Below are 27,518 nucleotides of genomic sequence, written 5' to 3'. Positions count from 1 at the left end.
AATAAATATAATGAATTCCCGCACACTACAAGTTATCATACGGATGGGAATGAGACATGAGGACATCATCCTAACTCTGTGACCTTATATGAATATAAGTATACAGTCTTGTCCTAATATTTGAATATTTCATCCCGTCCGATATAAATACTCCTTCGCCTTCATCGATTTTTACTTATTCTGTGAAATATCTCTTACTTTTCGTGTTATGATATCAATTACATATATATTCACTGCACGATACCTCTCAGGGATAAAATTTGTGATAAAAGTATATATATATATATATATATATATATATATATATATATATATATTTCCGTTTTTTTTTACGTGGACTCAACTGAAGATAATGCACAGCCTCATCCTTAAGTCCATTCGTAAACCATCACAGCTCAATTGTAACCCATAACTAAGCAAAACTCTAGGTTCATTTACCAAACAACTAGTTCATATACCTCCAAATACCTTTACGAATTATAAAATAAAGAAATAAATGAATGAATAGTAAGAATTCCAATCAAAGTTCTTATCACCTAGTTTATTGAATAATAAAATGATAATACTTGGAAAATAGTAAAGAAAATCATCTACATGCTCATTTGTATTCACTGAATTCCAATCCCTAAACAAAATATTGTAAATATTTCTTAAAATATTATCTGAATATCATTAATAATAATATTAATTACCATTTAAATATTTTTCAAATATCAACCATCGATGTTGTAACATCTTGTATTACTGTTGAAATAACATCTAAGTATTATTCAAATTTAGGTTAAATATCAAGAATGATGTTTACATATTGTTCAATTGTCCTTTAGAATCATTATACCATATAAAAAAAACTGTAGAAATATTTTCAAAATATTATTTAAATCCCAACCAAGTGTCCTCAATTTTCTCAAATGAATTAAATGTCTTTCCTCAAGAGTTTCTGACATAGCGTAAGCAACATAAGCGAGTTCCAGAAATCATGGCTTAAAAATTGCCATTCATTATCATATTGTCGTAAATCACCTCAAAAAAAAGAAATATGTCTATAAAATGAACTTAAATATCCATAATTTTTCCTAAAAGTGTGTAGGAGTAACCTAATACAACATTCATGTGTCAACAAGCAAGTTATTCAACTGATAGTGTCATACCATGATTCAAAAATAACAATAATCTATCTGCGAAAGATTTCGAATAAAATCGTAAATGAAAGTCATCTATTAATGGATGGTAATTTTATGGATCATGAAAACATTTCCTAGTTCCAATCATGTCTTTGACCAGAAATCAACTTGAAGTTAGCCTAGCATGTGAAATATTTCTAGAAAAATACTAAGTCTCTCTCGTAAATACGTTACTTCTAGGATATACTCTCGATGATCGTACACCATAAACAGCCTGTAAGTTTAAAAACCTCATATGGTCGTATACGTATTCCATTTAACCCAACATGACATGATACCGTATATATCGCGTGACAATAACAACAACATTAACCTAATATCGGCGTTACGCTGCATAAATTCCACCAATTATTAATATATGCCATATTTTCGCCATATACGCAGCTTACGTCTCATAATTCCTCATAAATCATCTTTACTACCATAAATCCAACCTATATTCTTGCGCACAATATCCTCATTTCATTGTACATATCAACAATCTCATTCAATTACTTCATTTGCTGCTTTACGAGTGTCACGAAGTACGTATATTCCACTAAACACAATACCATAACATGTCATAAGTTTATGATATTAAATAACACAAGTAACTATATTCCTCCTGCAATTAAAGGCATGTATTAATAATTCAGGCTATGTTACTCACGTTTTTTTATGACGATTAAACATCATGTCATTTCCTTCTGTCTTAGAGTACGATCTCATTTCGTTCAACATTGTATTAAGCTTTATTTGCATTATGAAAGACGTATAATCCTGTCACAACGTTGTAATACTGATTTTCAAAGCTTTCCTCAAGTAAACAAACATTCCTATTCTGTTCTGTTCGTGAAGTTGATTTGGGCTCGTTATTTCACCCTGACACAATACTGTATTATATTTGTATTAGCTCTACACGCGCACACAATTAAACATGCCTATACATGGAGTATAAATTTTTGGTTTGTCAAAGACTAACTAGATCCGAGTTCTCAAACGATTACATGGATTATTTTTCAAAGACACTATTCATGGAGTTTATATCTCGATGAACCAGATATTAACCTTGCTGTACAAATATTTCAACTTAAACACACACTATTATTCGCACAAATCTAATAATTTAACTACGAAAATTAACTATAAGGAACTCCACTTATCTTGCTTCCGCTATTCCGCTGGGCTGGATTTCATCCTGGGTCTTCTTTGGACAGCATGTCGCGTTCATGTGCTCGTCATTGCCGGTAACTGGACTCGGGCTTCGGACATGCAGAACGGTTGGCTAGGGTTCCTCCTGATTGTGACCCCATATCCTTGAATTACTCAGCCATGATGTCTCCGTCGATTACATGCAATAATAAAAATATATTGAAGGTCGTCATTAGATACATGTTTCAATTATGAACTGAACAATCCAGGGTATATTCTCTATCTTTTTAGCAAACACTAAGAAGGTGTAATATTTTATATAGTAGTCAAAAATGTTTTCTGCTTGACGCTGATTTTAAAATGTAAACTGGCGACTTCTCCTGCGAGATCAGATCTTCCTTCCTTGCTCTTCTTCCGCGCCAGATATTAATAATTCGTATATGAAATTTGATGTAATTTACTTTACTTTTCGCATATGGTTGTAACTGTATTAATAATTTCTCTTCTCCAGCTTCAATCCCTTCTCTTCTTGTATAGAATCTCGTTCGATACTTCGTTCCGAAATTGACTTCTTTTTAGATTTTTTTAAGTGACTCTTTTTTTTAGCTCGGGATAACAATACAATTTTTTTTTCACGGCCGCATGGATTCGTTAGGTCTGTCCGTCTCAAGATTTATTCACGTCCTACTCGACTTGACACATCTGCAGTTTTTCTCTCGACGTGTTCACGGCCGCATGGACTTCTCAAGTCCGATCGTCACAACTGTATTCCGCGGCTTATTTGATTCTTTATGTCGGTGTATTTTCCTAGTAATATATTATTTTTTTTCATACAATTTTCATCATTCCATCGCGATGCATGGCAACTGTCAGCGATATAACTGCCGTTCATGACGCAAACTGGGCAATGAAATGGTACATTTTGCTCCCCGTCAAAAGTAAATAAATGTTCTGTTCACAGTACATTTATTTTGTTTTCTCTTCTGTATTCAAATGGAGCTTTCATTGACCTGTTTGTATAATTCTGTTATTTATGATTTTAACATTCTTTAAGCCTTATCCATGATCTTGTTTAAAGTACAACTTCATGTTGGCGGCATTGTGTACATTTCTGTATGTACCTGTTAGATTTTCTATAATATAGGCGTTGTTACCTAATATTCCCTTTACGACGTATGGACCATCGAATAGGTGAACAAATTTTGAAAATATCCGCTCTGCAACATTAGAACTAGGTGTTTTCTTGATCAGCACCATGTCATTGTTCTTGAAAGGTGGATGAAATCTTTTATTCCGAATTCTCCTCAGTCGCCTGTCAGCCTGTTTTTTCAGTCTTTCGTTTACCATCTGGTTGATTTTCACGCTGCTAGGTCTTAGTTCATCAGTTTGCCCTAATATATCATCCCATGGTCTCTTTGGATACACATTCAAATGAACGACACTAGGTATTTGGTTGGTCGATTCGTGTATTGTATTGTTAATGCTTTCTTCAATTGTACCTATAACGTTGATCCATTTCCAATGATTCTCAGAACAATATATCCTGCAATATTTTGATATTTCCCGCATACAGCGTTCTACAGGATTGGCTGAAGGATGCCTAACTGAGCATAATATATGTTTAATTTGCATTTCATGCATCGCTTCTTGAAATTCAGCCGATGTAAATTGGGTGCCTCTATCCGTTAGCATTTTCTTCGACTTTCCCATTTTAGGTATTACGCCTTTATTTATTGCTCTGAGTACCTGCTTGGTTGTGGCTCTTTGAATTGGCTGCAATGTTACAAATTTTGAAAATATGTCCATGGTGACAACTATATATTTACGTCCTTTAGTGGCTGATGGTAGTTTACCAAAAATGTCTATTGCAAAAATTTCTCTTGGTGCTGTCGGTAATATGGCAATTGGTTCGTGCTTAGTTAAAAATGAATTGTGCTTCGTTCTCTGACAAGTATCGCAAGTCTTAATGACATTCCTGATTGTTTTTCTAATTCCCTTCCATGTAAATCTTTCTAATATTGTTCTTGCTACTTTCTCCATTCCTCCGTGTCCTATAATCCTATGAGTATGCCAAATCATTTCTTTCTGCAATACCTGCGGTACCGTTATCCTTAATTTATTCGTATCCTTGTTAATATAGCTCATTAGCATTCCGTCCTTCAGTACATACTGATTGTTCTCATTCGCTCGCCTGTTATCTTCTGGATCATCACGCTCTATTCTTATAATTTCTTGCGCTAGTTTCTCATCTGATCTTTGCAAGTAAGCAATATTCCTTAGTCTTTCTAGGAATTCTTCGTCTTGTTGTATTAACTCAATATGCTGTATTACTTCTTCTTTTTCTACAGGGTTTCTACTCAGTGCATCTGCAAGGATGTTACTTTTCCCACTACAATGTTCTACTTTGATTTGAAATTGCTGAGTAAATAAGATCCATCGTGTGATCCTCTCACTTACCATTGCCGCTTTGAGTCCAAATTCCAAGGCTTTATGATCCGTTCGAATTGTTATCGGGTATCCGTATATAATTTTCTTCCACTGTTGTAGCGCGTACACAATGGCTAGTAGTTCTTGCTCAGTGGTAGTATAACTTAGCTCATGTTTTCGCAGTTTACGACTGGCAAATGCTAAGTAAGTTCGTTTCCTACTTTCGTCCGTTACCTCTTGATATAAACAGGCACCTATTCCAACATTGGAAGCGTTAGATTGAATCACGAATTCCCTGGTATAATCTGGATATCCCAGTTTTACACTATTGGTTAATAATCTCTTCATTGCAAGAAATGCTTGCTCTGTCTTGTCATTCCATTTCCATTTGTTGTTCGATTTTAACAGTTCTTGTAACGGTGCTGCTGTATCTGTGTAGCCCGTGCAGTGATTCGCGAAAAACTGGGTCATTCCTAAAAATTGCCTGACTTGCTTAATTCTTGTCGGACGAGGAAATTCACATATCGCTTGTATCTTTACTGGATTTGGCTTTATTCCTTCACCATCGATAACGTGTCCTACAAACAGTGTTTGCTCTTGGCAAAATCTTGATTTGGCTAAATTAACTTTAAAACCAGTATTTTCTAGATTTTCTAACAGCTTGTTGAGTTTGATACAGTGGTCATCAAAAGTTTCGCTTGCAAAAACCAAATCATCCACGTAGCATGTTACGTAATCTTTGATCTCAGGTAATAAATTCCTGTCCAGAGCTCTTATTAATACAGCGCAACTATTTTTAACCCAAATGGCAATCTGCCATATGCGTATGTTTGATTATCAAACATAAATCCAGTTAAGAGTCTTGATTTTTCTTCTAATATTATATGGTGGAATGACGATGTGAAATCTAGTTTGTAAAATACTTCATGTTCTTGAATCTCTTCACTATTTCTTTGATTTTCGGGACTTGATTATATTCCGGTATTAGGCTTTCAGTCAATTTTCTAGCGTCGAGACATATTCTCAGACTCCCGTTACTTTTCTTCACAATTACAATTGGATTTAAATATGGTGTTGTTGTCTTAATGATTATTCCATCATCTACCATTTCTTGGATAAGTTTCTTTACATCTTGAAAGTACTTTTCAGGGACGTCGTACAATTTTCCCTTATATGGTGACCAATCATTCACTACAAGTTTGTATTTAAAATTTGGTATCTGGCCAGGTTTGTCCTTAAAGATCTCAGAATATCTTTCTAAAATTGCATTCAACTTCTGTTTTTCCTTAGCATTCAGCTTGGTTTCAGCAATCTTTTTCCATATACTTGGTTCTTCCCTCTCATCTTCAACACTCAAAATCTTTTCTAAACTTTGTATTATCTCCTCTTCATCTTCAGATTCACTCAGCCTCCTTTGTGCCGTATATTCTTCCGCCTGTCTTTGTATTTCTAATCCCTCCATTTTCATATGTTCTGAATCCTGTGTTTCTTCATTCAGTTTGATTCTTTCTTTTGTTCTCTCACCATCAACCTCGATAACGGGTAATCTTATTTCCTGTTTTCTCAAATCAATGGTCATTCCTGTGGCTACCATAAAATCAATCCCAAGAATGATGTTATATTTTATTCTATTCATTATTATGAACGGATGTTCGAATATCATTCTGCCAAGTTTTATCTTCAAGTACGTTTGTAATTTGCACTCAACTGTTTTATCCGGTATTATTCCTCGTATTTTAGTTTGCGCAACTGGTATTACAGGTAATTTATCCTTTCGATTGATTTCATCAAACAGTATTTTCGACATGACGCTTATGCTCGCTCCAGAGTCAACTAAGCAGTGCGTCTTCAGCCCGTTTACCCGCACAATAATAATGGGTAAGCGTGCTCTGATACCAATATTATCTTTTTGCATATCTTCCAATAATTCATCTGGATCTACATCCCAAGATTCAATTTGTAAAATACACCAGTTTTCAATTTGGTAATTCAACTTATCCCTTGTACTATTTACTTCTTTCCCTAATCTAAAATTGGCGTTTTTTTTTGTTCCGGGTATCCAACTCATATGCCTGGACTTCCGGGTTTAGCTTTTGTTCATCTCTTTTTTTTCTTTTATACTCTTGTAATTCCAAGCTCTCGGCTCCTTCTAAGTCTCCGTTTATGTTCCGATCCTTGATTGTGTCTTCCCATTTCTTCTTCTCTTGGGTCTCTCTCCTCAGATCCTGAATATATTGCCTATTTCTGTTTTCTCTTCCGTCATAATTATTAATCTGTCTTCCACGATACATAGGTCTCCTTCTATAATTGCCTCTATCTCCACTATTCCTGTATTTGTTATATGGTCGATGATATGGCACAAATCTTCCGTTTCCATCTTGCCTTCCGACCTCGTGACACTCCTGCCTGCACCTGCATCGGCTCTCTTCCCTCATACTTTCCTCATCTTCTTTCCGTTCTCTTCTTCTATGATCCCTATCATTTTCTCTCCTTTCGGTAAACGATTTCCTCTTGTCGTTTTCCCGAGTCAGTATATTTATTACTTCTTCATTGTTCGGGCTTCTATTTATTCTATTCGATGTATGACTAGATGTCATATCGAGTTGTCTGAGTATACTCTCCATTTCTATTGCCGACTCTACATTTGCAGCCGCAAGTAGCCTTTGGATCTCTGGAGGGAATTGTTTTTGTATAGTTTTTATCGCCTCCAGTTCACTAGGCGCTGAGTCCAGATCTTGAAATCTATGGAACTGGTATGAAAAATATTCGCTGTATCGAGTTTGTGCTGTTGATGAGTATCTTTTTGAATACAACTCTAATCTGAGATTCTGTTGAATCTCAGGATTCCAAAATCGTTTTAGAAAGGCTAATTTGAACTCTTCATAATCGTGAAAAGTATATTTAAAAGCCTGATACCAAAGGTTTGGGTTGGCGTCTAGGTGTTTCTCGACTACCCTGAGCTTTTTCTCATCTGGTATCCTGTTTTCTCGGAAATACTCCTCAATTTCACGCAGAAATCTCTTTGGTGACATGGCTGCGGTATTGTTGAAATGTCTAGGTCGGTCATCGTAAGTTTTAATAATATTTATGATAGCTGGATGTCCATTGCCGTTAGTTCCTATTATAATGTCTTTATTGCTCTGGTCTGTTTCTCCAGATACAGTCGGTGTTCCCTCTCTCTCATTAATCTGCACTTCCACCATCCTCTGTTCATTCGGTTGCTTGGATATTACCGATTTTGTTATCTGGATTTCATTTTTAATATTTTGGATCTCCTTCCTCATCTGATCCAATCCTTGCTCTGTCCTAATCATTCTTTCTTCGGTTTCATTCTTATTCTTTTCTATTTCTTCTTTTATGATACCTATTTTGTCTCCAATCTGGTCACGCGCTGTAATAAAGTTCACTTCCATTGTTTTGTTCGTCATTTGTACAATCTCGTTTATCGTTTCTATCTTTCCTTCGTACTGATTCCATTTTTCTTGTGAATCTATTTTTATTGACTCCATATTGTCAGTTAGTCTCTTGATCTCATCCTCTTTCAAGCTTTGAATATACTTCTTACTTTCTGTTAATTCGCCTCTGATTCTATTTACTTCTTCATAGATCTCCTTATTCTTATTTTCCATTGTTTCAATCATTTCGGTTCGAAGATTCGTTAATCCATTTTTTATTTCGAAAACTTCTCTTCCGATTTTACCAATTTCTGTTTTCATCATCTCCTTCTGCCTCTCTTCCATTTTTCTTATCTCTTCCATCTGGTTTCGCTGCTGCTCTTCCTGTTTCTGTTGGTACTCTTCTTGAAATTTTCCAAATAATTCTTCCAACTGCTTCTTCTGCATCTCCTCTTGCTTCTTAATCATTTCCTGCTGTCTCTCCTCTTGTTTTCTGATCATTTCTTCTTGTTTTTCTTCTTGTTTTCTGCTCATCTCTTTCAATATTTCTATTATTCCTTTCTGCCCTTCTTTTGCCTTTTCTAACTCCTCGGTTATCTTCTCTATCTCCTCATCCTTTTCCTTTTGGTATTCCTCAACTTGTGACCTCAATTGACTAATAGTCGCCATTTTATGTCTATTATTGCTTAGCTTCGCAAAAGATTCTATTTTGCTAATTGTTTATAGTTTGCAACCAATAAAATATATCAGTATTTCAATTCAGTATGGGATCGACAATCTGGTCTCCCCCATATAACCAACCGTCTCATTATCCCAGTTATTTCAGAAACTTGAGGAAAAAAATCATTCTTGATATTTGGGAACTTATTAACCTATTTGCTATCTCTACCTCAACAGAAAAATCATATCATGATCTAAATTAATATTATTAACTATCTAAATCTACTAACTATATAAAATATATCTGCTATATTATTCACTATCATTATCATCCATTTCTTCTTCAGCTCCCTTCCTCGATCACATGACTCCTCGCCTAACTCTCAACTTCTTCTTTCGGTTTCCCTCGTATGCATCGAATCTCAACCTTTTGCTTCCTATCAGTCTTGCCTCATCTCTGGGTGAAGCTTTCTCATGTCCAACACTTTCTATGTAACTCTTGATGCCTCGTATATCCTCAGATCCACTGCGTTTCTGGGTGTCAATCAATGCAATTATTCTTCTCCAACGACGAGCGTTAGCTAATGCAAAAACTATTTTCCAGAAACCGCATTTGTATGTCAAATAATGGGCCAACAATTATCTTATAGTTTGGTTAGGCATCCTCAGCCTTGCTTCAACGGTAAGTATCAATCAATGTTCATAATTTTCTTGTCGTTGGACTGAGTGTCCTCAATTTTACTTTCATGTTAATGCTAACTCGATGCTGTGCCCCTGGGTATCCACAATCTTGCTTCACCAATGAGCATCAATTATCACACCTGGGTATCCTCCAGGGTATCCTTAGTATCGCTCCACTGTTGGGCGCCAAATAATGCACCTCGTCGACCGTCATTTCCCGTGGTGACTTTCTCAATTTGCCACTCGCATGGGTGACAATTAATGCTCGCAACGGGGTACATTATCCGTATCGTGCCTTTTCCCATTACTTTATCATAAACTCCGGCCAACAATTCATTATCTAATGTTAGGCGGCCAAATAAATATAATGAATTCCCGCACACTACAAGTTATCATACGGATGGGAATGAGACATGAGGACATCATCCTAACTCTGTGACCTTATATGAATATAAGTATACAGTCTTGTCCTAATATTTGAATATTTCATCCCGTCCGATATAAATACTCCTTCGCCTTCATCGATTTTTACTTATTCTGTGAAATATCTCTTACTTTTCGTGTTATGATATCAATTACATATATATTCACTGCACGATACCTCTCAGGGATAAAATTTGTGATAAAAGTATATATATATATATATATATATATATATATATTTCCGTTTTTTTTTACGTGGACTCAACTGAAGATAATGCACAGCCTCATCCTTAAGTCCATTCGTAAACCATCACAGCTCAATTGTAACCCATAACTAAGCAAAACTCTAGGTTCATTTACCAAACAACTAGTTCATATACCTCCAAATACCTTTACGAATTATAAAATAAAGAAATAAATGAATGAATATTAAGAATTCCAATCAAAGTTCTTATCACCTAGTTTATTGAATAATAAAATGATAATACTTGGAAAATAGTAAAGAAAATCATCTACATGCTCATTTGTATTCACTGAATTCCAATCCCTAAACAAAATATTGTAAATATTTCTTAAAATATTATCTGAATATCATTAATAATAATATTAATTACCATTTAAATATTTTTCAAATATCAACCATCGATGTTGTAACATCTTGTATTACTGTTGAAATAACATCTAAGTATTATTCAAATTTAGGTTAAATATCAAGAATGATGTTTACATATTGTTCAATTGTCCTTTAGAATCATTATACCATATAAAAAACTGTAGACATATTTTCAAAATATTATTTAAATCCCAACCAAGTGTCCTCAATTTTCTCAAATGAATTAAATGTCTTTCCTCAAGAGTTTCTGACATAGCGTAAGCAACATAAGCGAGTTCCAGAAATCATGGCTTAAAAATTGCCATTCATTATCATATTGTCGTAAATCACCTCAAAAAAAAGAAATATGTCTATAAAATGAACTTAAATATCCATAATTTTTCCTAAAAGTGTGTAGGAGTAACCTAATACAACATTCATGTGTCAACAAGCAAGTTATTCAACTGATAGTGTCATACCATGATTCAAAAATAACAATAATCTATCTGCGAAAGATTTCGAATAAAATCGTAAATGAAAGTCATCTATTAATGGATGGTAATTTTATGGATCATGAAAACATTTCCTAGTTCCAATCATGTCTTTGACCAGAAATCAACTTGAAGTTAGCCTAGCATGTGAAATATTTCTAGAAAAATACTAAGTCTCTCTCGTAAATACGTTACTTCTAGGATATACTCTCGATGATCGTACACCATAAACAGCCTGTAAGTTTAAAAACCTCATATGGTCGTATACGTATTCCATTTAACCCAACATGACATGATACCGTATATATCGCGTGACAATAACAACAACATTAACCTAATATCGGCGTTACGCTGCATAAATTCCACCAATTATTAATATATGCCATATTTTCGCCATATACGCAGCTTACGTCTCATAATTCCTCATAAATCATCTTTACTACCATAAATCCAACCTATATTCTTGCGCACAATATCCTCATTTCATTGTACATATCAACAATCTCATTCAATTACTTCATTTGCTGCTTTACGAGTGTCACGAAGTACGTATATTCCACTAAACACAATACCATAACATGTCATAAGTTTATGATATTAAATAACACAAGTAACTATATTCCTCCTGCAATTAAAGGCATGTATTAATAATTCAGGCTATGTTACTCACGTTTTTTTATGACGATTAAACATCATGTCATTTCCTTCTGTCTTAGAGTACGATCTCATTTCGTTCAACATTGTATTAAGCTTTATTTGCATTATGAAAGACGTATAATCCTGTCACAACGTTGTAATACTGATTTTCAAAGCTTTCCTCAAGTAAACAAACATTCCTATTCTGTTCTGTTCGTGAAGTTGATTTGGGCTCGTTATTTCACCCTGACACAATACTGTATTATATTTGTATTAGCTCTACACGCGCACACAATTAAACATGCCTATACATGGAGTATAAATTTTTGGTTTGTCAAAGACTAACTAGATCCGAGTTCTCAAACGATTACATGGATTATTTTTCAAAGACACTATTCATGGAGTTTATATCTCGATGAACCAGATATTAACCTTGCTGTACAAATATTTCAACTTAAACACACACTATTATTCGCACAAATCTAATAATTTAACTACGAAAATTAACTATAAGGAACTCCACTTATCTTGCTTCCGCTATTCCGCTGGGCTGGATTTCATCCTGGGTCTTCTTTGGACAGCATGTCGCGTTCATGTGCTCGTCATTGCCGGTAACTGGACTCGGGCTTCGGACATGCAGAACGGTTGGCTAGGGTTCCTCCTGATTGTGACCCCATATCCTTGAATTACTCAGCCATGATGTCTCCGTCGATTACATGCAATAATAAAAATATATTGAAGGTCGTCATTAGATACATGTTTCAATTATGAACTGAACAATCCAGGGTATATTCTCTATCTTTTTAGCAAACACTAAGAAGGTGTAATATTTTATATAGTAGTCAAAAATGTTTTCTGCTTGACGCTGATTTTAAAATGTAAACTGGCGACTTCTCCTGCGAGATCAGATCTTCCTTCCTTGCTCTTCTTCCGCGCCAGATATTAATAATTCGTATATGAAATTTGATGTAATTTACTTTACTTTTCGCATATGGTTGTAACTGTATTAATAATTTCTCTTCTCCAGCTTCAATCCCTTCTCTTCTTGTATAGAATCTCGTTCGATACTTCGTTCCGAAATTGACTTCTTTTTAGATTTTTTTAAGTGACTCTTTTTTTTAGCTCGGGATAACAATACAATTTTTTTTCACGGCCGCATGGATTCGTTAGGTCTGTCCGTCTCAAGATTTATTCACGTCCTACTCGACTTGACACATCTGCAGTTTTTCTCTCGACGTGTTCACGGCCGCATGGACTTCTCAAGTCCGATCGTCACAACTGTATTCCGCGGCTTATTTGATTCTTTATGTCGGTGTATTTTCCTAGTAATATATTATTTTTTTTCATACAATTTTCATCATTCCATCGCGATGCATGGCAACTGTCAGCGATATAACTGCCGTTCATGACGCAAACTGGGCAATGAAATGGTACAGCTATGATAACAGATATATTCATGAATTTGTATTTTGGTTGCTAAGTCCATACCAACGCCGAGCCTCGAGAAAATGGGTAAACGGTATTTAATTTAATTGGTACGTACAGTCGGGGAATAAATAACTACAGTCTAGGCTATAAATAATTCGATTCACCCTGGATGAAATGGTAGTGTTAATGTTTTGTAGATATCGTATCATATGTCGTGTAATAATTAGGTATCTTAAATCACCCCCTGTGGGTGGGGGCGGTAGAATAACACCCACGGTACCCCTGCCTGTCGTAAGAGGCGACCGAAAGGGGCCCTAGGGGCTCTGAACTCTGGAGCGTGGGTTGCCGACCACGGGGCTTTCAGCTGAGTCCTGGCATTGCTTCCACTTACTTGTGCCAGACTCTTCACTTTCATCTATCCTATCCGACCTCCCTTGGTCAACTCTTGTTCTTTTCTGACCCCGACGCTATTAGGTTTGCGAGGGCTAGGGAGTCTTTCATTTTAACGCCCTCCGTGGCCCTTCTCTTCTTTTGGCCGATACCTTCACTTTTCGAAGTGTCGGATCCCTTGCATATTTTCCCTCTGATTAGTGTTATATAGAGGATGGTTGCCCAGTTGTACTTCCTCTTAAAACAATAATCAACACCACCACCACCGTATCTTAAATCCATTTAATGCAATACTTAGACTCGCGAATACTACAATTTTACAAGGACTGATCGATCTACACTTCCTTTGTTTTTAAGGTCACAACAAATACAGTTCACAATAAAACATGACCAACATCAAAACATCAAATATCCCGACATTCTCCCACCTTGCAATTTTCAGTCATTCAACAAAATTGCAACAATCAGTCATTCATTAAATCTTCGTAGACCTTGAAGAAAAGAGTCTGTAGATAGCGATGCGAGCAGTTCCAAATGTACTGCTCGGTACACAGCGCATGTGAACAAACATACACACATCTTCTGATTACCTCTCACAATCAACGGGCCAGCCAAGTCAACACCAACTACTTCGAAAATCTTGGCATCTCTCACGCGATCGTGAGGTAGAGGTGGTGTAGAAACCTTTAGTCTCTCTTTCTTATATCTCTTGCAAATAACACATTTTCGCATACATGATCTCACGACTCTTCTTCCATTCAAGATCCAGAATCTTTCTCTGAGAATACCCAACAGAGTCTGTGGGCCTACATGACAATTCTGAACATGAGTACCATGAGTAAGTCGCTGAACAGCAGGGTGATCTCCCGGCAAGACAGCGGGCTGACGAAACTCAAATTTATCCTCCCTCTCTGATACTATCGTATTCACTCGCAAAATACCATGTTCGTCCAGGATTGGTACAACTAAAATCAGCTTTTGATCCTCAGGTCCTCGAAAACTCTCATTCTGGATAAGTTTAATAACTGTTCTTTCTCAGTCTTTCAATTCTGAACCACTCAGCTCTCCACTTTTCCTCCTTTTAAACTTACAGTTAAAAATAAACCGTTTGATCCAACCAATCAATCTCACTATCTTGTGAAATCGAGAAAAATATTTGTAGTACCAGTCTGACCTTAATGGATCTTCTGTGACGACGAGGCTTGTGGCAGTCTTTCTTCTTTCGTGCATAATTTCATCTTCATTCCTGACGCTGCAATCTGAAGGCCATTCTTCCGCTGGAAGGTACAACCAGGATGGCCCCTCCCACCATCTGGAGGTTATAAGTTCTCTTGTCCCACATCCTCAAGTAGGCAGATCAGCAGGATTCACTGTACCAGGCACATGCCTCCAAGATTCCTTTTGAGTCAGTTGTCTTATTTCCCTAACCCCGTTCTCAACGAAGACTGACCAAAGGATCTCATGCTGTATCCATGTCAACACTGTCGTAGAATCTGTCCACAAGTAAACTGACTCAGCGTCAAAATCTTTTCTCACAGTTGACAACAATCGAGCACTTATTGTTGCTCCCATGAGCTCGAGTCGAGGAATGGTCGGCCGGGGTAAAGGAGCTACCCTTGATTTTGCTTGAAGGAGCTGGACGTAAACTCCTGACTCCATATGCGTACGTAAAATACCACTGCGGCATATGCATCTCGACTCGCATCGCAGAAGACGTGAAGGCTACGTTCTATATATACCTCAGGGAATTTTCTGGGGATCCCCAACTGATGTACGGTAATTCTCGAAGTTCACAAAGCCATTTTCCAAATGTGGTTTTCATTTCCAAAGGTATTTCCGTGTCCCAAGAGACCTTATTTATTTTCTGTAGTAAAAGCTTCGGCAGCAGAATAATGGGTACCGAAAATCCTATTGGATCATAAATCCGATGGACAGTAGACAGCGCTATCCTTTTAGTTATCTTCTCTTGTGAAATATTTTCCAGAGGCTCACAATTCAAACGAAGCACATCCTCCTTGCGATTCCGCGTTATTCCAAGGACGGGTGACAACTTACAATCATCTTCAAGCAAAGGATCAGTGCTCTCCCAACCTCTGAGCTCAAACTTGTATTGGGAAAAAACCTCTTGAGCATTACTGACAAATAGTTCCAGCTCCTCCTCATCTGAGACACTTGTCACACAATTATCAACATAAAAACTGTCCTTAAGCTGTCTAATAATACCAACAGTCACTTTATTTTCATATTGAGCATTTAGCAAGGCTTGGTCTAGAAGGTGGTCAATCACCGCTGCCAGTAAAAAAGGGCTTGATGTCACTCCAAAAACTACTCGATTGTGCCTATAGGTTTTCACTTCATCCTTGCCCCACAGGAATCTCAAAAAATCTCTATCTTCTGGTGCTATTGAAATTTGCAGAAACGCCTTACGGATATCAGCAATAACCCCAACTGACTTATTTCGGAACTGTAAGAGGAGAGAAGGAATTCGTTTGATGAGATTGGGACCCTTTTCTAGACAATCCTTGAGGGAAGGATTGTTACCTCTCCTCGCGGAAGCATCGAAGACTGGCCTCACTGGTGTTGTTGCAGAATTCTTGATGACAGGTCGATGAGGAAGATAATGCCCACAGATTCCAGACTGACCACCCGGAATTTCCTCTATTATCCCTTCATCAAGCCAGACTTGAAAAACTTTATAATATTCTTCTATATTGCTGTCAAGCTTTCTCTTTGTAATTTCTAGCCGCTTTTCTGCTGTCTCGTATAACGGACCTAAGGGCAGATGATTTTTCAGCCATGGAAGTCGAACTTCGTACCTACCATCTTCTTTTATCTGTACGGTTTCCACGAAATCTAGTCTTGCTTCTTCTTCCAGTTGACATTTCTTCTTTTCAGAGATAGGATCTTCTATCCCCAAAACGTCCAGTTCCCACAGGTCATTCACTTTCTCTATAATCAGCAGAATAGGTGTCGCTTCCCTCTCATCACAACCTGAGCGCTGATTTCTGCCGAATACCGTCCACCCTAATGTAGTCAACATTGCCGTCAAATCTCCCACTATTCTACGCTCATTCAAGAGAATTGACCCTAGGAAATCTGCTCCGATAAGGATCTCTGTTTCTTTATCTCTCCCCACATCTAGGTGTGACAGTCCCAGTTGCATCACGTGTTCTGCTGTAAGGCGAGGGACATGGCTGCAAATAACAGGCTGGCTAAGAGCAGTCAGCCTCAACTGATTGGAATAATCAAGATTCTGAAGAACAAATTCAAATATACGATGTTCTACAGGAGACCCAGTAATACCACCAAACACAGCATTGCTCATAGTCACTTTTCTAATCTCCTGAAGACCTAATCTCTCTGCCAGTTCTTCTTTCACGTAAGAACGCTCCGAAGCAGAGTCCAGAAGGACCCGCACAAGTTCCTGACTATATCCATGCACTATTTTAACCAAGACAGTTTGAAGATGGACACACGAGGAATTAATGCAGAAATTAGTTACTGACCTAGACTGAGGTGAAGCCTGAGACTCTTTCTCAACTTTCCTTTCTGAAAGATCACATATGACCGGATAATGTTGCCGCTTACATACATTGCAGGAGAGGCGAGCATAACATTTCCTTGCAACATGCCCAACCTTGAAGTACTTGAAGCATGCACCGTTCTGGGAGAGTCTAGCTTTCTTTTCTTCGAGAGTCACATTTTTTACCTGCTGGCATTGCGATGAAGCATGAGTCTCTACTTTACAGAAAGCACGTGCATTACCTACACCACTAGTGTAAACTAAACCTTGAGCAGTTGGAACATCAGATTTTCTCAAAGGTTTTGATGTTTGAGCTTTACCCACACTAATATCACTGATCTTTCTAGTTAGCTGCAAGTATTCTTCATTTTCTACTTCAGATTTCAGAAATTCTAGCAATCCTTTGAGCTTTTCTTGTGACCCAGCTTCTTGCATATTATCTCCTCTCCTCTGCCACACACAGATCAATTCATCAGTCAAGCAAGACTCCACGAGAGGAAATAACAATGCAGCATAGTTGTCAGTAGTTAGACATATTGATTCTAGCGACCTAACATTAACCTCAATTCAATCATAAAATTCTGACAGGGAACGTTTTTCAGTCACTAGATTTATAATGTCTCTTACGTAAAGCTCTATTAATAAACCCTTTCGACCATAACGTGTTTTTAACAACTGAACAGCTTTACTATAATTTTCAAGAATAGGTGGAAAACCATTCACAAGCACATAAACCCTTGTCCCAGGAGTCATAGATTCTCTTAGATAGAGAATCTTTTCTGCATCATCCAGCTCGCTACTTTCGTGTATCCGTTTGAACTGTGCCCAAAATGATACCCACTGCTTAATATCTCCCGAGAACTTCACAAGCGATAACTTCGGCAATTTACTAACCAATCTACTAGTCTGAGAAACACTCGAACTTATGGAAGAAGCATCACACGTTATTTGACATTCATTGAATTTCTCGTACTTACATTTCACTGTTGTCCACTTATCTCGATATGATTCGACTTCTTCATATTCCGCAGCTACATCTTCGTCCGTGCCTTCATTGGTATGCCAAGCTTCATGGATTCTCTCATCAAGTGTAAACAGTCGATCGGCCTTATCTTCGAGTACCTTAAAACTGGTGAAAACATCTTCCTGCGTCACATTTTCCTCAGCAATCTTGTTCTGGAATATGTTAAACGCTCTTGTAAATAAACGACGTAACTGTGTTCTTTCTTTCAATAATACATTTAAAGCAGCCATGTCATTACGTTGGTCGAAATCGAAATGTATACCGCGAAGCAAGTTTTCTCTTATTTTACCTTCATAGGATTATTACACGGCCAGAACGGTCCTATCACGGTCGCCAGATGTTAATGTTTGTACACATCATATCATATGTCGTGTAATAATTAGGTATCTTAAATCCATTTAATGCAATACTTAGACTCGCGAATACTACAATTTTACAAGGACTGATCGATCTACACTTCCTTTGTTTTTAAGGTTACAACAAATACAGTTCACAATAAAACTCGACCAACACCAAAACATCAAATATCCCGACAGGTAGTTTATTGGAAAGCGCCTAAAATTTAGTTTTTAAATACCTATCTTAATGGTCCTATCGGAAAGTACTATGTAATAAAAGTTATAGGGAATACAATTTCCGATCCTTTATGTCTGGCTATCATAAGAGTGATATCACAGAATCTGAAGAAAACAGAATGTGAAGGCCTACAAAATCGAAAACACATAAAAACTGATCAGCAATAACATTGCATTGACCATTGTTTGTTGTGATGTTCTTTGCCTCTTTTGCTTCCACTCATCTCCGATAGATGGGCTTACTGCTGTGTACCGAGTATAACAGCCTGCCTGAATATTGGCGGGAAGTAGCTGGGGAGTATGATAACTTTCTTTTTTAGCATGCCATTCCTGTGGTTCATAAATTTTCTGGTACGGCGAGTACGTAACACACTGGTTCCTCATAGAATTTCAGCATTTCTATCCCCACTCTGAGGCGCTGATTGGAATGAGCAGTGTGCGCAATTCGGAATAATGGCAGAGGAGTGTTCACGGCTGTGTGCGGTCAGGTCATTTCAGCCCTGAACATCGGACTCCTAGATCTGCAGATTAGTACTGTTCGTTAAAAGTGAGAAGTGTTTTTTTTTTATTTGATCGAGTATTTCATTATGATAGTATTGCTTTTAATCGCGACATTCCTACTGATGTCATTGTAATGACCTATGTTAATTTCAGTTGGGAAAAACACTAAGACAGTCTTTCTGAGAATGCAAAAAGGCAGGTGGAAAGTGAGTGTCTGCCATTATAATGCAAAATTCCCCGACTCGATTGTGACGATAGTAAGCAAAAGGGCCTGCCTTTACAATGAAACTTCCGTAATCCGGTCTTCACATGGGAAAGACGAATAGTGACTTCCCCGTCACGTTTCTGGGGTAACGTTAACTCAAGAACAGCAGACTGTCTGTCTGACAGACGATGTGACTGTTTCTCAACTGCGATCGTCTGTCTGACAGACGGTCGGGATAATCGTCGTAGTTCGTAAGAATCTCAAGGTATGACACGATTAGTATGTTTATCTGCTAGTTGTCAGGTTAATCTTTCTTTTAGAACAATTTGTGAGTCACAAATATAATTTTTTTGGAAGGCAGGTACTATTTTACCTCTACATTGGAAGTTATCAGTTAAGCAACATGACGTCTGTTTATGTTGACGATAGTGAAATTTAGAGACATTTATGATAATACGGATAGTGATGATGATTATTGTGTGGAGGATAATGTTGAGAGATCATCAGATGAGAAAACTGAAAGTGAAATTGTGAGTGAAGCGGGTAGATTATCACAGGGTGTCCCTAAATCCGGTGACGCGTATGTTGGTGAACTTCCAGGTTCTATAACCGGTTTTCAGGCGACCGGTAATATAAGTATTGAAGATGTGAGTGTGAATTTGTTTGATGAGCAAACTCCAGAAAGTGAATTCTCTGGAAAAAACGTCTCATATACTGTTCACCACCCAGGACCCAGAAATATGCCTCACGGGTAATGCAGCCCCAATTTTGTACTTCTTTCTGGTTTTTACCCTTGGTTTCTGGAGATTATTAGTGCAAGAAAATACATTCATAAGTTAGGTGTTCTATAGAAGCCCAGTCAATTTCGTCTATGGCCAGATTGTGGTATTGGGATGGCAGATTTTAAACGTTTTATTGGCCTGGTCATAATTATGGGTCTTGCAAAGAAAATGAACCTGTCAAGTTAATGGTCAACTCAGCACTCTAGTGAAGGGATACTTTCTTACTAATAAACAAATTTTCCATATTTTGGACAAAACATGCAGCAAGAAGCCAGGTAACCCGGACTATGATCCCGTATTCAAAGTTAGACCACCCATTGACCACTTCAGTTCTTGTTTTAAAAGAGAAAACACTCAGTATTGATGAGACATTAGTTGGTACTAAGAACAGAACTCATCTGATTCAGTGTCTGCCAAACAAGCATCACCACCAGTAGGGAATTCAACTTTTCAAGGAGTGTGAAGCAGGTTCCTCATATACAATGCAGTTCAGTGTTTATTCACCTGTGAAGTCTGGAGGTTCTGCACCATGAGGTAAAGGATTGGGGTTTGATGTAGTTTCCAGTTTACTGAATAGTATTGGAAGTATATTTTGGAAGGGGTACCATATTGTAGTGGACAACTGGTATACTTCCGTTGACGTGGCACTAGTTCTTTGGGAAAAGAACACTCTTTTCACCGGTACTGTTCGCAGTAATAGAAAAAATATTCCTCCAGGAATAAACTATTTAAAATTAGAGATTGAACGAACTCTTTATAAAAGAAGAGAGAAAGAATCGCAGAAAAAGTTATCAGTTCTCTTTACTGCATGCCCAGCTATCAATCACAAGGTGAAATGTAGATCTTCGAAGGGTATGGAAATTGTTATGCCAGATTATACGAAGGGGATGAGGGGCATTGATGTGTCTGATCAGAAAATTTATCACGTGTCAGCTGAACAAGCTAGCCATAGGAACTGGTACAAGTGTGATTTTTTCATTTTGTTGACATGGGCATTCTAAATGCCTATGTTCTATATACGCAGAATACATATGAAGATAAACTAAATATCAAGGTATGACTTTATTGCGAACATTGTGGAGTCTCTCTGTGGTGTTGAAGTAGTTCAAAGCTTGCCAGCTTCCGGCAGCACCTCTCACGCTGTAGAGAAACTTCCCAACAATCGTCAACGCAGGTGTGTTGTAAGAAATCTTCCTGGGAATAAAAAGTGAAAACGTCCAACTATGGCTGCTTTAGATGTTATGTTGGTGTATGTGTGAACTGTTTCAAAGACTTGGATCACAACACCAAAAAGAGGAGGGTGTGAAGACCTAAGTCCACCATGCTGGTATTCTCGAAAAATGTTGAGGTAAAACTTTTTTATTTTTCAAAAGGGAACTAATGGCTTAAAAATAATGTTATGGACCTCCATCATAAGCTTATAGTGCACGAATCACAAAAATAATATTTTCAGTCACATTAACAAATTATTTCAGCCAATTTTAAGCCAGGATTTTTAAAAAAAAATTGTAATTGGTTTGACTTGTTTAAATATTTTTCACAATATTACCCATTATTGTTAATTTAATCTTTTTGTTTTTCATCAACGTTTAGTGCTGTTTCCGGGCTTTAAAATGATATACAATACATGAATATTATGATTTAGTTGTGGCTACATTTTTTCAAAGTAGTCTGTAATGCAGTAACTTGACCCTCAGCACTTGAGGTAAAATCCTGCAGCAGTACTAGGGTGCGTAAAGAGATGGTCAATTAATTACTCTCTTCTCATTATTATTCTTGATAATAAAGATCTTTCTTTCACCTATCCTTTTAAAAATTTCTTCATTTGTGAGTTTTGCTGTCCATGAGATCTTTTCAATCCTTCTCCAGTACCACATTTCAACCGCCTACAGACGTCTCTTATCTCATACACTAATAGTCGCGTTTCTGAGACATGCAAGGCCACACTCCAGACATAGCACTTAATAAATCTATTTTGGGACTTCGTATTTAGATTCCTTGATGTAAGCAACACCCGTTTCCTGTAATAGGCGATCTTCGCTTGTACAAAATTCTGCTCCTTACGTCGGCTAAACTTCTTCCATTTGAAGTGATTTTATTTCCTAAGTAGGTATTGTCTGAGTGGTAAATCATTATCTATTACACTGACTGACAGAGCAAATGCAACACGAAGAAGGGGTGGTCAGAACTTTATGCCAATTGTAGGGTAGACTAACGTCACTGAGGTATGCTCATGATGTGAAATGCGCCGCTGTGCTGCGCACGTAGCGAACGATAAATGGGACACGGCGTTGGCGAATGGCCCACTTCGTACCGTGATTTCTCAGCCGACAGTCATTGTAGAACGTGTTGTCGTGTGCCACAGGACACGTGTATAGCTAAGAATGCCAGGCCGCCGTCAACGGAGGCATTTCCAGCAGACAGACAACTTTACGTGGGGTATGGTGATCGGGCTGAGAAGGGCAGGTTGGTCGCTTCGTCAAATCGCAGCCGATACCCATAGGGATGTGTCCACGGTGCAGCGCCTGTGGCGAAGATGGTTGGCGCAGGGACATGTGGCACGTGCGAGGGGTCCAGGCGCAGCCCGAGTGACGTCAGCACGCGAGGATCGGCGCATCCGCCGCCAAGCGGTGGCAGCCCCGCACGACACGTCAACCACCATTCTTCAGCATGTGCAAGACACCCTGGCTGTTCCAATATCGACCAGAACAATTTCCCGTCGATTGGTTGAAGGAGGCCTGCACTCCCGGAGTCCGCTCAGAAGACTACCATTGACTCCACAGCATAGACGTGCACGCCTGGCATGGTGCCGGGCTAGAGCGACTTGGATGAGGGAATGGCGGAACGTCGTGTTCTCCGATGAGTCACGCTTCTGTTCTGTCAGTGATAGTCACCGCAGACGAGTGTGGCGTCGGCGTGGAGAAAGGTCAAATCCGGCAGTAACTGTGGAGCGCCCTACCGCTAGACAACGCGGCATCATGGTTTGGGGCGCTATTGCATATGATTCCACGTCACCTCTAGTGCGTATTCAAGGCACGTTAAATGCCCACCGCTACGTGCAGCATGTGCTGCGGCCGGTGGCACTCCCGTACCTTCAGGGGCTGCCCAGTGCTCTGTTTCAGCAGGATAATGCCCGCCCATACACTGCTCGCATCTCCCAACAGGCTCTACGAGGTGTACAGATGCTTCCGTGGCCAGCGTACTCTTCGGATCTCTCACCAATCGAACACGTGTGGGATCTCATTGGACGCCGTTTGCAAACTCTGCCCCAGCCTCGTACGGACGACCAACTGTGGCAAATGGTTGACAGAGAATGGAGAACCATCCCTCAGGACACCATCCGCACTCTTATTGACTCTGTACCTCGACGTGTTTCTGCGTGCATCGCCGCTCGCGGTGGTCCTACATCCTACTGAGTCGATGCCGTGCGCATTGTGTAACCTGCATATCGGTTTGAAATAAACATCAATTATTCATCCGTGCCGTCTCTGTTTTTTCCCCAACTTTCATCCCTTTCGAACCACTCCTCCTTGGTGTTGCATTGTCACTGTCAGTCAGTGTATGTCGACTGCAATATGTTGACGGCAGTATATCATACTTTCAGTCTTTTTTTGTATTCATTTTCATGTCATAATTCTTTCTCAATATCTTGTTCATCCTTGCTAATACGTCTTGTAGTTTCTCTTCGTTTTCCTCAGTGACAGTTATGTCATCAGCAAATCCTATCATTTTGACCTCCACTCCATTGATTTTTATTTTATTCAATTACAATTCTTCTCTTTCTGCTTCTTTTCTCACACCTACTGGGCCGGGTGGCTCAGACTGTACTATTTACTGCCACGTAAAAGAACTACTGAGGGACAAAATTCCAGCACCTCGACGTATCCGAAATTCGTCAAAAGTACTTACTGGGACGTAAAAACAATAACATTATAATTATTATTATTTTTCATACCTGTGGGGTCGCGGGTACGAAGTGTGCCGCACATGTTGAATTGGTCATGTTTTACGACCGGTTGCCCTTCCCTTCATCAACTCTGTCTCTGTGTGTGTGTGTGTGTGTGTGTGTGTGTGTGTGTGTGTGTGTGTGTGTGTGGGTGTGTGTGTGTGTGTGTGTAGGGAGTATTCACTTATTCCGTGTTCATGTGGTAGTTGGTAGTGAGGTGTGTTGTATGAATATAAATAGGAGAGTGTGGGGACAAACTCAAATACCCAGTCCCCGAGCCAGAAGAATTAATCAGACTCAATTATAATTCCCCCATCCAGTCAGGAATCGAACCCGGGACCCTCTGAATCGAATTTAAGCAAGTGGCTGACATCATGCCGAAGTTTTCAAGGAAAAATATATTACTTCATTTTGAATTTCTTAGCGAAAAGACATTAAGTGGCTATCATCATCACATGATACTAAACATTATTCCTTTGTATACTGAAATTGATGTTAACCGATAATATTTTATTTTAGTTAGAGACTTGTAGCATTTAACATGTTTTATCCACTGCAAAGCAAAATAATTGACAAATAAATCGTGTCATCACAAAATAAAGCCTACCAGAAGACTTAAAATTCTGTTTCCCACGAAGAGGGTAATGTACATTTTCTTTGTAATGCAAATGATTTTCCAGGAAATAACATATTTCCTTCGAGAGCACACTTTCCAGAGCAACCGCTTACCGAGCGCTGTTCTGCTGAGTTCTTGCCACAGGTGGACTGACCACTAGTGTACAGAGTGTAACAATAATGTACGGCCAAACCTTCACGGCAAATTCCTGACACGTAGAAGAAGAAAATATGTTACGTGGACATGTGTCCTGACACGCTTTATTTCCACGTTAGAACACATTTTCTACAACTCTACATAGTACTAATGGGGAACACACAGGAAGAGAACTTACCAGCACACCACATGAAATATTCAAATTGCCCTTCGTTAGCACTGATACATGCATCATCCCGCCGTCCCATTGCATCTCGGATGCGCTGATGTATCCCTGCAGTACTGGCACATACATATATATAATATATAATGCATATACTATTTAATGCAACACATTTTATTTCTCGGCCAATTTCGATTTTTTTAAATTGGAATTTTGTTTCGGACATCTTTGAATATTCCCGCTTTGCCTCGTAGAGTTTCGTTAATTTCCGATAGGTGGCAGCACTATAACTACCCTTCAAAGTGGCGTCTGTATCAAAGATGCAAAAACGACCAATAACTCGATTTTAATTTTTTGGTCCTATCCTGCCTCTCTCACTCCCCTTAATAACTGAAAGCGCACAGGAAGAGAACCTGAAGCTACACTGTTTTCATGTAAAAACTTTTGTGAAAATTATATATTGCTTAAGGTACTCTTTGTCCATGTGGCAGCCCGCAGGTGTTGTAGGAAGATATCTAAATACATACTATATGAAAATCTCTCTTGCATGATGCGTTCAAAATTCCCTCCATTAGCACTGATGCATGCATCAACACACCGTTCGCATCGCACAGAATCCCGGATGGGTGACTCTAGATGTCTCCTAACATTCGATCTGTCCTGATCAAATTCCACCAAACCGTTCCCTTCTCACCAGCTCTATTCAGCATACCTTCATTCGTGATTCGATCTATCCATGCCTTCAGCATTTTTCTGTAATACAACGTATCAAAAACTTCTATTCTCTTTCTTTCTGAACAAGTTATTGTCCACGTTTCACTTCCATACAATGCCACGCTCCAGATGAAATCTCTTCAAAAAACAGCCTTTGACTTCTTATATTAGTGTCCAAGTGAGTATATTTCCTTTCTCAAAAAGGGCCTTTCTTGCTTGTGCTAGCTTGCATTTTATGTCCACCTTACTTCTGCCATCATGAGTTATTATACTGCTCAACCAGCAATATTTATCTACTTCTTTTAAGACTTCATGTCCTAATCTCCAGTATTTCCTGCATCACTAGATTTCGTTCGACTGTATTCCATTACATTTGTTGTAGATATATTTATATGAAGCTAGAACTCCTTCTCCAAGACTGTGTCCATATCATGCAGCAATATGTCAACATGTTCTGAAGACTCAGATAAAATAACAATAGCATAAGCAAATCTCAGAGTTTGTATTTCCTCTCCTTTTATTTTGCTCCCTTATCGATCAACAAACCCTAGGGTTAGCAGAACTAACCAATTAACTTGGTGGGTTTGAATTCAGCTCAGTCCAGCGGAATTCCAATGTACTCAAATATGCCAGTCACGTGTTGATAGGTTTTCTGCACATAAAGGTACCTCCATGGAACAAAATTCTGATACCTGGGCGCCTCAGGAAACCGTAAATGCTAGTTACTGGGACGAAAAAAAAAACATAATTTTTCTTCTACGGGGTGTTTTATTTTACCATATATGTACCGAATTCCGAATGTATGATGTCCATCATCACTACACATTGGAATACTGTGTGCCTCTGGGGCTCCCTGGTTAATATATTGGCCTTCGTGCCTCTTGGTCCCGGATTGGTTTCCCAGCTGGCTCGTGGCCTTTTAATCATGAACGGTTGTGTGTCTAGACTTGTGGACTGGCTGTATGCTCCGTCCTCAACATCCTTGAACCACTCCAACACACAGGCACCTACGCAACAGGCAATGTTTATCATCACCAAGTGGTCTGCCTTACAAGAGCAACACCAGGCTAAAAATAGCCACACGAAGTTATTTTCATAATGGAATACTGAGTAAGTTATGCTATTTGTTTCAGGTAAAATCTCCATCAGTATGCAGTCTCCTTGGTTCGAAGCTAAGACGAACTCCGCCGAAGATATAGAGGCCACCAATCGTGCTCTTCAGTTCTTTGTAAGTATTGGTGTGTTCATACATCTTCATGTTAACTTAAGTGTTTCCCCGCAGGTTCATCGAGCACCCTTTTAAACGATCAAATGCAACGTTTGGTGCCAGCTGAGTAATCTTAAGGCCAGCAGCAATGGTACCTTGCCTCCACGTAGCCGCTTACCATCGACGGTGAAGTTGTAGGCGTCATGAGCGACTGCCATTCTCTGGTCTAAGGCACCCTTCCCGCATTTTCTCTTTAATTGTAACAATTCCTGTAATCTACCGAGCTGTGTCGTTGGTAATGTAGTCAAGGAATAAAAGTAACGTAATTTGCGCCTCTCCATTGTGTGTAGAGGGCGCTCAACGCATTTGGTGACCCGTCCGCTCTCTGCTACATAACACTCCAATCTTCGGACGATAGTGCGGTACATCTTTCGTTTGAGGTGGACCGGCATACGTCTATTGCACAGTACTGTGACTCACCTCCATCTAAACCAAGCTCTATTCACTCTAGCCCGCACTTCCTAATCAATTCCTTCGCCACTCTGTAGGTGGGATCCTAAATATAGAAGGTAGTTAGTTTCCAGTAGATCTTGACCCTGGATTACGATGGCCGATGTGCCCGAGTGCGTTCTAGATACTCGGCCTCTTAAAATTTAGGCGTAGGTGTT

General features: G+C 38.7%; 1 protein-coding gene across 2 annotated transcripts in view; it reads left to right on the top strand.

Moving 5' to 3' along the window:
• The window catches only part of LOC136863261 (myrosinase 1), a 209,232-nt gene that overhangs the window by 111,593 nt on the left and 70,121 nt on the right, over nt 1-27,518 (top strand). For both annotated transcript variants that reach the window (XM_067139647.2, XM_068225644.1), the window contains exon 7: nt 26,777-26,871. In XM_067139647.2, the coding sequence (XP_066995748.2) occupies nt 26,777-26,871 (95 nt within the window). The remainder of the gene's footprint in view (nt 1-26,776; nt 26,872-27,518) is intronic.

The sequence above is a fragment of the Anabrus simplex genome, chromosome 1, assembly GCF_040414725.1.
Source record: "Anabrus simplex isolate iqAnaSimp1 chromosome 1, ASM4041472v1, whole genome shotgun sequence".
Classification (NCBI taxonomy): domain Eukaryota; kingdom Metazoa; phylum Arthropoda; class Insecta; order Orthoptera; family Tettigoniidae; genus Anabrus; species Anabrus simplex.
This window is presented reverse-complemented; position numbering and strand designations above follow the sequence as displayed.